We start from the raw sequence: 12,143 nt of genomic DNA on the forward strand, positions 1-12,143 counted from the left end.
AGGCATAAATCATCAATTAAAAATTTTAAAAATAAAAAGATCAGTAAATCTTTTGAATCACCATAGGCCAACAACACTAATAATTTCACCGGAATATTTGACAAGTTCCGAAGTTTAGAATTTTGGACAGATGGACTCCTAAAATTCTCATTGAACCCCTTAAATGTTGGTTTTGCACGTATTAAAGGGTCCAGAAAAATTAAATTGGACCCCTTGATTTTTTGTGCTCGCGCTACCCCTGATGTACAATCTTATGAAATTGGTTATTTTTCTGAAACCAAGGTATTCTGCGGCTGTAAAGATTGCATTTTTCTAATAATTATATCAATCTACTTATTTCTTACTCAACGATATGTAATTCCTCTCCTTCTCTTGACACCCGTGGTTTGCTGAAAAAATCACACAGACCAATTTCATTAGACATTGGACATGAAAGTCTTCTATAGTCTTTCCATACTACTTCCTTCCATAACTACTTCCTTACTGGCTAACCATGATAAAATACAGAAATAAAAACTAGCTTGTGTCTTACTTTCCTGTCACGTCATTGAACTCTGTACCACCTGTAATTAGTTTCCATAGTGTACGGCAGGTACTTACTATAGCTATGCTATGGTAACAGATAATAGACTGCAAAGAGTATGATTGACTGAGACGTCACACAATTCGTCGGTCGCAACACATAGTGGCGTACTTGAAGGACAAAATACGTTTCCGGGCAAAACATTTTTGAAGGATATGCTACTAGTAACGGAGTCAATACTACTCCACTGTTATCTCTCAGTGACCCAATTCCATTTGAAATTGAAGTTCAAGGTTCAAACTATTAAACTGCATCTTTAATAGTTAACTAGGAATAAATATCATAGGATAATAGCTAGCTCTAAACCTATACGCCACTATGTGAAACGGAAAACTTGGAAAATCACTCTACGCCACTATGTGTTGCGATCGACGAATTATTCAATTCTTAAACACTTGAGAATGTTCCTGCAATCTTATTGGTTCTTACCCATGTGATATGACACGATATCACATGGGTCAGCGCGTGTGCATCGATTTTAAGCCCTAGGTATAATTCCTTGCAAAATGTAGGATTTAACTTGATTAAAATTTGTCATACTTATGATATTTTTATTTGAATTGAAGTGTTTAAGAATGAGAATAAAGGTATTGTTTTTAGCCGCTGTCGTGCATCTATTCGCCTCATTGTTTTACTAAAAATAATGATGTCGCCCGTGTTATATGAGACGATAGATGCACTCCAGCGGTTAAAAACAATACCTTTATTCTCTAATTATATCATGTTTGTCTGAAATCATGTCATTTTCAGCTTCCCTTAGCTATTTGTCATACAGTTGACTCTATGTCCATTTCATACAATCATCTACTTTGTTAACTGTCTCTGTTATCTATTTATCAGATATCTATCTATACTTCAACTATATCTAGAAAATGGAGGTATGGGTTCAGTCCCCTGCACGTTTAGAAAAAACAGTTCTTTAGAACCTAAAATGGTTCTTGAGCTGTCTTGTATGTGGAACCTTAAATGGTTGTAAAAAGAAGAGAATGAACCATTTCAGACCCGAAAAGGCTTCTGAAAAGGCCAGAAAGAACCATTTTTGGTTCTTTAAATTTTCAAGAACCGTTTTTCTTAGAGTGTGTGCACGTAATCATTGTACTTTTATCTCAACCAAGTGATTTGTACCACATAGGGCAGAATTGTGTTATTTTTTAATTCAAAATTCAACTGACAAGTTTATGTGAAATATATATCATTCCTCACTGTTCCACAAAATTGAGAATTATGATGAAGTTAGTGATATAGTTCTAATATGTGACACCATCAAGGCAAATAAGTCTAATATCAAACATATTCCATTCTAAGGTTTTTACATTAGAAAGGAGAATTTAATTTCATGTAGGCATGGCTTAGACAAGATAAAATCTTCCAATTTTGCTTAACAGTTGTGGGAAAAGCACTCAGTGAATGAAACCAACCAATGTAACTCTATATCAAATATATTCCATTTCTATCAAACTCCTAATCTGTTTAGCACTAATCTCATCTGAAGATATTTATATAATATTGAATGGCTTTGAGTGTGATACAAGAATATATTACGAGATAGAAAAATATTGCACGCAGTCGAAGACGAGTGCAATATTTTTCTATCGAAAGTGCAATATATTCTTGTATCACACTAAAATAAGCCATTCAATATTATTATTATTATTTATATCAGGCTTTTGCTATGGGTAAAATGAAAATTTAAGCTTACCTAGCCACCGGGTTTAACCAATGTGTATTGTAATGTAAGCTTACCTTTTGACCTTCTTGTTTTCTGCTCTTTACTCGCCAAAGACAATTTCGGAATAATTATAGGTTTATTTGTAGATGTGGATTATATTTCCTAAGGTTATCATCATCCAAAATTGCCGCGAATTAAGTCTGTGATTTTACTTGTTTATACAGTACGAAATCTCCTGTGAGCCGTTCTGATGTCTGTAGTGTATTGTTGTGCTGTTGTATCATGACGCGTGTTGGTGCCGTCACCATGGTAACGCAGCAACGCGTACATACGATACTCGTATAATATTCAAGAAATATTGTATTGCATCCGGTATTTTGAAAATATTGTACAATATACAGTTTTATTGTATCGCTCAAAAGCCTGATATAAATAATAATATTCAATATTATGATTTGATTTAATAATATCCAAAGTCAATAGTGCTAACATTTATCTCACTTTTAACGCAACATTGTAAGTGCTGAAGATGGCATCCTCAATTTTTTTTTCAGAATTCTGATTCACAATTGTAATGTACTTTAACAACCTAAAAACATGGCCCAAGGAACCACACCTGTGACAAAATCTGAAATATTTAATAAAATCTTGGGATCCTGAGTTTTATTTGATCAGCCAATCAGATTGACAGATTCGTAATCTGTGTGCTGGAATGAGATTGTCCTGGAATGAGATTGTAATGATCCTTTACTTTGTGCCACTAGTTTGGCTGAAAATGAAAAGAACACATTATTATCTGATAGTAAAAACCAACATTTTGTGAGGAACCAGTAATCTTATAATATTGCTTTAAAGTAGTATGTTTTATTCCATAACATACACTGTAACTACAAATTATATACTTATTGGGACAACAAACTCATTGAAAACACTGTTTTTTAGCTTGGTCCAGGCCAAGAACAAGCCGACACGTTTCAAGAATTTGTGGCTACAACATTACATCAAAAGATAGTCCATTCTAGAACAAAGCACCACCATTTTTGTTCTGGAAGAGTAATACAAATCCCACATTGTATTATATACATTTAATAAGCTAATTGTTGCATGGATCTATAGCAAACCAACACCCATGATCCAAAGTATCTATAACAACAAAAATTCTGGACAAAAACAATTACACTTAATTCTCCTTTTCAAGCTATCTATTATTTGTCCTCATATAAACCTTACTCTGTGACTTGTATTTCTGGTCCTTCACAGATAGTATCATTGCTACAAATATAAACCATACAAAATGTTATTTATCACATTACAGATAAGGACAAAAAGAACTTGCTGTTTAAGAGGGGCAATAGGCACTACAGAGCCTTTGTAAGATGGATATGCGCTCTTACAACAGTCGTCTTAGGGCATTTAAATAAAGGCACTTAATTTAATGCCCACGTGACCAGATGGGCACTGACATTACAGCGTCTAGACAGGATAACTTTTTTTTCCGTCGACCAAAACTTTCAAAATTTAGTTCTTGAAAACATACTAAAAGAACAGAATCCCCACATGTATAATTATTTTGCCTATTACATTTTCAGCAAGTTTGATGGTATTTGTCTGAAAAATTTCTATCTCTTAGCATTGTAGCACATCTACTGATCACTTGGTGGTCTTGGTATGGCAGTGCCCATGGTCACGTGGGCATTAAATTTAGTGCCTTTTATTTAATACCCTATGGTAACTGTACAAGTTAACTTACACCTTCTGCCCATATCATACTACCACTCGCAATGTGCTTTTTTTCAAAATCACTGGTGATCAAACTTTACATTTGCACATCGCTGCAGCATTCATTTTTGAAGTCAGCTGGTTGCGATTCGACATTAGGGCATGCTATAATCAATCAGATATCAGCAATTGCATTTCCAAAGTTACGTCACAAAAAATAAATGCTACTCTCCTTGCAATTGCTTAGCATGATATGGGACATGAGCTGACATAAATGAAAACTGAAAGATAATGAAGTTTGTTAGTTATTATATCATTATAAAGTTATCACCAGGTCCTGATAACCTGCAATTATCCAAGAAGGTGGCAGCAAACAACCTAGACAAAAACATGGGAGTGCAAATCTAATTCTTCTCCTTCATTTGACACACATGGTTTGCTGAAAAAATCATACATACCAACTTCATTTGATAAAAAGGGACTACAAGTGAACTACATGTACAAAGTGACAACTAATGGGGACAGATTAGGATAGATCTGTGAGCTCATGTCGTGTGTCCATGCTGGCAATGCCGAGTCCACGCTGGCAATGCCGAGTCCACGCTGGTAATGCCGAGTCCACGCTGGTAATGCCGAGTCCACGCTGGTAATGCCGAGTCCACGCTGGTAATGCTGAGTCCACGCTGGTATTGCCGAGTCCACACTGGTAATGCCATTGACAAAACACAGCATTGTAGCCAATAGATTAATACTTACTTGTTCTCTAATTTACTTTGTTTTTGCATCTGCATTGCCTCTTCATCTCCATCTCCAAGTCCCATCATCCTCATATCCTTGGATATACTGGTAGGCTTCTGACCAGCTTGTGCTAAGATCTTGCTAAAAGGCTTCTCTGCACCCCAACTCTCCATTTGAGCAACAGATGAAGAGCGCCCTCTACTGCTTCCATTTGCTGCACGGGGTGATGAATTCTGCATATTCTGTAACAAATTGTTGTAAAAGTATTGTTTCTAAACATTTTCTAAAAAACAAAATGCATATTAACTGAAGTAACAACTGGAATGGCATATTTATATGTCCTGCTAAAACAACATAAATCAAAATTTAAAAACTTGATCATATCGAGTTCATGAAATATCCAAATTGGCCCATGCTGGGCTATGGCAGAGCAGTACGTCCATTGAATTACAAGAGTCAGTTTGTAATCACCAGGAATTGTTAATCTTTTACCACCTCACCAAAAAGTAGACACATAGTAAGAGTAATGCTGTGCTCTTAAAATTCATAAATACTTGAAAAAAGAGGAAACATTACACTATTCCTAATTATCTGTAATTAGCTTGTTGTGAAATGAAAGACCTTTACATATCTTCAGCATGTATATTAAAACTCGTTCTTATGCCATATGTTCATTTTTCTATTGGCTTGGGGTTTTTTGTTTTGTTGTTTGCAGATCTGCCAGAATGACTAAAATAGCATTTGGTGGATTTTACTTACTTTCACTGACATTTTTTCTTAATTAAGTTCAGAAAGATAGATGTTCAACTTGTGATACTTACCTTAATTCTATTGGTGCATAAGTGTTATAAATAAACATTATGCATTTGGCAAGTGTCAGAAAACTTTTCCCAAACATTATTTAAATTGACATAAGATATCACAATGTTTAGGCTGATTTCAATTGCTTGCTTGTCTTTTTAGCTTTCATAAAGATCTTTCATGTTCTAACATCACATGATTTGTGTCTCCTGTGCTTAACTTGAGAGTGCAGAACCTAATTATACAAAGATAGTATTCTACTCAATGCTTACGACCTCCAAGCTCTAGTATTAACTTGATTTGACCAAAGTGCATTAAAATAAAAGATGATTTATTTTGGTGCATAAAAAAGCTGTGCCGAACTTTAAAGGCATAAAATAGCGTAAATGTTAACAACAAGACTTAGCTTTCAATAACCATTTCATATTATAATAAAACTACCACATAATGTGTTTAAAGTTGTGAATAAAATCAAAGAGGTAAAACCAAAGAGTACTGACTCTGCAATGTTTGTGTGTCACACATGGAGGGAAAATGGGCTATATGGCAAACTTCAATTCATAGTGTGTGCCTGTGTACATTCTGCATGTATTTCATTGTGCCAAAAATACTTGCTAAATGCTGAGTGCACTAACCTTTGTATTCAAGATCTTGTCAAAAATCGTCTGAGGTACTATTTGTCCTTTATCAGCAACAAATCAATACGGTCGATTACCATAGCATTGCATACGGGACATTTTGAGTTGGTACTCTTTGGGTATTATCTCTTTGATCAAAATAGAGAGATGATGCAAGCATAGGATATTTTGTTAAATCACATTTTTAAGCTGCACTTAAATATTAGCTACTTTGTGGAAAAATCTCAATATGGACAAAGAGTTTAGTGGCAAATAGCTCCTGCTCCTGTTCCTTACCTTTTAGTCATCAAATTGTTTTTTAATCATTTCTTATATGAAAGCTTCAGCAGAGAGAAACCAACGCAAAGAGCCCCTTTGTTGTGTATATCAATATAGTAAAATGTAGAGTGGTGCAAAATAAAAAGTTCATTGAACTCAACAATCATTTAAACTGAGGATGAAATATAACCACATATCTCATTGAGCCTTTCTATAGACTAAATATAAGATAGACTGAAGTAACATTCATCTATTTATATCTAAAGGGACATTCTAAATTTAAAGCAATAATGTGTGATTCGCTCATAGAGACATCCGTTAGTTATCTATGTGATTGAATACCCGATGGTGTACTTAATGTTGTGTGTGCTAGCCATAGTCTTCAACATAAAAAGCCCAACTTTGGAGATATTTTCTCAAAATATCACAAGCTATTGTAAGAACCACGGAACCAATACTAGGCTTGTTTGTACTCATTTTAATGCATTTTTCATGCCGATTCTAAATATGGTCATGAAAATTTACATTTCTGAAATTGTTGAATTTTCAAAACAAGATTTGAAACTTGTCGTCTGCAGTCAACCCCTGCTTGGAGAGAGTTAAATGATCTGTGAGAAACTAAACCTGTACTGTGCTTTAATTACAGTAAAATGCCATTTTTAACAAAACCCCAGGGTTTATTTGCCAAGTGCTGGAATGAATAGCAATATTTACTTGTTCAGGACGAAATTAAAAGAGGACATATCTGGTAGTGAAAACTAACATGTTGTGGGGAAAAATAAAAATGTATATTTTTACTGCAAATTGTACATTATTGATATTATCAGCACAGACTACAGTGACGGTTATATTTTGTCCTCAGTTTATATCAAGATTGCTTGTTTCTTTCTGTTTCAAGATTTCATTGAACAAAACTGACGTACCTTTTCCTCCTCATCCATCATTTTCGCCTTATTCTAATAAAACCCACCCAAAAATGTCGCATTAGTTTCACTTAATTCTGTTATAATGTATAGTTTAAGTACATAATAAATTCTCCAATAACCATGGGCAGATTAGCTAGTATCAAAATTGCAAATCTTCAGGCACTTCATGCACCTTTATTCCTGCACATTGTTTTGGGAAGTTCACTTGAAAACCTTTGCAATTATAAGCATCTTAAAAATTATGCCCAATTTTAAGATTCTCAAGCGCAATGCACAAAAAAATTGGGGTCAACAATTAACAATTTTGGTCGGCAAAAGTTTGTTTACAAGTTTGGGGCACCATTTTGTGTCCTTGCCCCGGGTGCCATAACCACTAGCTACGCCAATGTATGTAGAGTCCCTTGGCTGAATAGGTTGAGTACAATATTACTTCCATCATCTTTGATTTTGCCGTTCACTTCAGTTCTTTAATGTTTTTACAATGGATATGATATAATTTTATATGGGTTTGATTTAAGCTTACCTTTCTAGGTTGTTTGTCAACAATCAGGTATGTTTCTATCTGGTGATCTCTCAGGTAGTTATTCCTTTCTTTACCATTCCCAGGCTCAATTTCATAATCTTTACCTAAGAAATTTAGTGTTTCCGTGGTGATATGAACTCGCCTGGAGAAGAGAATAAACAAACAAACAAAACAAACAGGTTATTTGCAAAGAAAAACAGTTGTTTCCTTTTCATTCTTGTCATAGTCTCTTGCCCATTCAAAACGGATTGCTTCTCAAAACTTAATTTTATGTGCATAAGGCTTTACATGATGAAGCCCCTGAATATATTTCTACTTTGCTTGAATACTATATATATTCCAAAAAGTAATGTCCGCTCATCAAATGACTCATCCCTACTTGTCGTTCCAAGAAACAACTCAGTCACTGGTGAAAGTTTTTTTTAAATGTTTTTACCTCACACTCCTCGAACTGTTTACCTGAACACTCAAAACTCACACGAAGTACAACATTTTCAAAAAACAAGTGAAACCTCACAATTAATGGTTGATATTGATATAAGTTGTAAATTGAAAATCTTTTTCTTTTTATATGTTTTGCACTAAGGTACTTATTAGGTGAATAGCATAAACTGAATACACCAAACTTTGCATTTTGAGTTGTTAACAGGCCTTTGGAGTACTAATATCTAAAAGAGGATTAAGGGAATTGATTCTGTAAGCATTGGTTTATCAAATGTGTTTCTTGCATTCAATAAAGTGAGAATAAAAACATAAAAAGTTTGTGGAAGTGAAGAATCCATCATTTCAACAAAACTATCACAGGAGGACGACAAAAATTGTGGGAAATCTTGCGCAGCGATCTAAAGAAACTGCTACCAAAGTGTTGACTTTGGGTGTCTTTGCTCCTTTGCATAATTATGTAGGCTACATGTCAACTGCATATTGAAATATAAAGGTGACTATGTAAAATCTCCTGTATAATCACACGGCCTACACATACACTTCAATATTTTATCATGAATTTTTATCACTTTCATGTTGTGATAATTCTATAACTTCGGGTAATTTCCCAGTCTGCATATATGATACTCTTTTCAAACTTGCTAGTTTAAGAGTTTGCTTTACACACTTATAACAATACTCTACCAAGTGAAACCATTTTAACATGTAAATGTGAAACATATATTGCATGAGATACAAGTTGAAACTTTCTTTTACTCACATGTAAATATCTCAACTAACACACAAAGGCTACAATGGACACTCTTGGTTTTATTTATTTATGCCAACATTATTAAACATCTTACAAATGTGATGACTATGTAGGCTAAAGGAGGTAATTATGAACTGAAATATGGATGGGGAAAACCAAAAACAAGATGAAAGAAAGAAATGTGAGTAGTTGGTAATTTTGCAACCAAGTATGCTAGTAATGAAGCTACAACACACTTGGTTACTTTGCAAGATGATAATATAATCGAATACTAGTTTGTGCCTGATGTCACCTGTCAATCAAAGTCAATTGTTTACCATGTGTTGTGACAATTGAAATATTTGAAAGCAGCAGTGACAGGGCCGTAGCAAGCGGGTGGCCGGGGATGCCATGGCCGCCCCACTTTTTGAGAAATTTGTTATGTTTTTCTTTATATTTTTATTTCAATTTGGGCATAAATTTGTATTTTGGCCGCCCCACATTTGTGATGGCCGCCCCACATTTTTTAACCTTGCTACGGCCCTGAGCAGTGAGCATGCCCTATGGTTAATTTTGCACCTTCAAACATACTGCGCCGAGGTGTCAGCATCTCCTTCTACATCGCTGGTGATATATTGAGTCCAAATTCCACTTTTAGTGACTTTTGTGAGCCAAATTGTCCCAGAAATCATTCCATCGTGAACTTTAACTTCCAATTATATCGGGAGTAAATTTTTAGTCGCCTGGTTTATATTGCAGTTTTTCCAGAATTTGAACTTGAATTTTCGCTGCTTGGACCACATACTTCCATGTGTGACGCAGCAGGAAATTCACTGTGGAGGCCATTTTGTTCCCTCGCCGATTGGACAAACAATCATTTTTCCCCAAAACGGTAATCACCTGGAACAATATGCCCTACCCAATAATACAAATTCAAGACCCTGCCAGCTTTAAAACTGCAGTGATGGAACACCTAAGAAACGACTAAACAACCCATGCGCACACCAATTCCTACACGCCTGGTTCCAGCTAGGGAGCGTTGTGTAGTACCAACTACAGATACAGATACAGATACAAACCATCTCAAAAGTTAGCTCTTAGTAATTAAAAACTCTTTCCTGAAGGTGCCATACCTATAAAAGTTGCTTTTTACCTTGTAAAAATACCATACTTTCCGATGAAGGCACCTTCAACCTTCCTTTTATGCGCTACTAACCAATCCCAAGCTGTGTGGAGCTGATTGTCAGACTCAAACTACAGTTTGGCCACATTGAAGTACGAAGTAAGGTACGCGCATTTTGCGTAAGCATATTGTGCATCGCGTATTAAGACACTTATGCATTTGTATGCGCCTAGCAGCGTGTTAATTCCTTTTGACATTATGGCGCTCAGAAACTGCATAATTTACTGCGTACTTTACTTTGTACTTTAAATTCCATCATGAACTAAATTATCAAAATTGCCTTCTTTGGCTTGGTTGGATCATATCATGTCACAAAAATGAAACTACAGTTTTCTAGAGATTTCTTTTTTTTTTTTGAGCAACAAAGAAATATCTGCTTTCTTTATGTGGAAAAACAAAAGACTCATCACTTTTTATTCCAGTTATATGTGTGCTTCTTTAGTTTAGTAAATATCTCAACTTGGTTACAACATGGTACACAAATACCACACCCTGCCATATCAAACAAGTCTATAATAGTCAAATAATGATATCTAATATTTCAATCTTATCAGTGTGAAAAAGGCATGATTTCACTTTGGGTGTATAATAGCCTCTACCCACATGAAACTAGAACTTCTTAAAGGATTTGTTTGCGACATAACTAACCAATTACACATATTTCATTTTCATTTCAGATATATTAAGAAGATGCGCACCTTTTGGTGTTTCATTTACATCTTGACATGCAGCACAAGCAGAAGGTCTCCAATCTTGTTACTGCCTAATCACAACCATGGCAATTTCATCAGGTTTTCAACTCTTCTATGCTTTTACAATTATGCTGATGATTTACTGTTTTCAAAATACATCATCAGACTCTGTACCCATCAACTACCAATATCCAAGAGGGATTTTACCATGCAAGTTCTACAATTTAACCAGTTTAGATTGCACCAGTAGAAATTTAGTCAAAATACCACCGCTTAACCAGAACTACACTCTTCAATTAAACCTGAGTTCTAACAAATTGAAACAAATCAATGGGATGCCTTTTATAAAGTTAACCCAACTTTTAGTGCTGGATCTGAGTGTTAACTCAATAACTGACATATCTGCTGGAGTTTTTGCTGGACTTCACACTCTCCAATGGTTGGATCTTCAGAGGAATCAACTGGACAAGTTGCCAACTAACATTTTCTCTGACTTACAACAGCTTCTTTACCTAAATCTTGATGCAAATGATTTCAATGTGTTACCACTAGAACAAGAATTGATGCCTCTTAACTCACTTGAAGTTCTGAGCATTGCAAATGGCAAGTTCTTTTCTTTCAGCAGTGGAAAATGTCTTCAGAACTTAACTTCACTGAAATTACTCTCTTTTTCAGAGTCGCAATGGATCTATAGCTCAAATTTCTCTAAGGGCATATTTCCAAATTTTTCGAATCTACACAATATAGAGCACCTTTATTTGTGCTGGGTTAGTAGGCAGATGTTTACATTAAAAGGCACAATTTATCTACCAAAGTTGAAGACTCTGTCAATGTCTTTTCAACTTCTACTTGGTTATGAAATTATCGCACCTAAGCTCAAATCTTTCCATCAATGTAAAGGTAGTAAATATCTTTATTCAGCAACAGACTTGTATTGGAGTACCTTAACACCAGTACGTCAGTGGAATTCATCTCTAACTAAAATTAAGATTGAAACACTTACTTTGAAATACATTTATGCATATTCTTTTAGAGGATTCCAATATCTGTTGACACTGAATTTGACCAATAACTTGATAAGCTGGATTAATGCTCATGCATTTGTTGGAATGAATAGTCTACAATACCTGGATTTATCTCATAACTCTTTGGCTGAAGTACCAGTTAAAACATTTGCTGCGTTCACAAATGGGTCACTCAAATGGCTTAATCTTGGTTTTAATACAATTTCTGGTAGCA

At 35.0% G+C, this 12,143-nt stretch overlaps 1 protein-coding gene across 1 annotated transcript in view; it reads right to left on the reverse strand.

The window, feature by feature from the left end:
• LOC140151182 (adenylate cyclase type 6-like) overlaps positions 1-12,143 on the reverse strand; it is a 326,089-nt gene that overhangs the window by 41,133 nt on the left and 272,813 nt on the right. The window contains 2 exon segments of the mRNA XM_072173436.1: positions 4,728-4,951; positions 7,856-7,997. Of these exon segments, the coding sequence (XP_072029537.1) occupies positions 4,728-4,951; positions 7,856-7,997 (366 nt within the window).

This window comes from Amphiura filiformis, chromosome 4, assembly GCF_039555335.1.
Source record: "Amphiura filiformis chromosome 4, Afil_fr2py, whole genome shotgun sequence".
NCBI classification, from domain to species: domain Eukaryota; kingdom Metazoa; phylum Echinodermata; class Ophiuroidea; order Amphilepidida; family Amphiuridae; genus Amphiura; species Amphiura filiformis.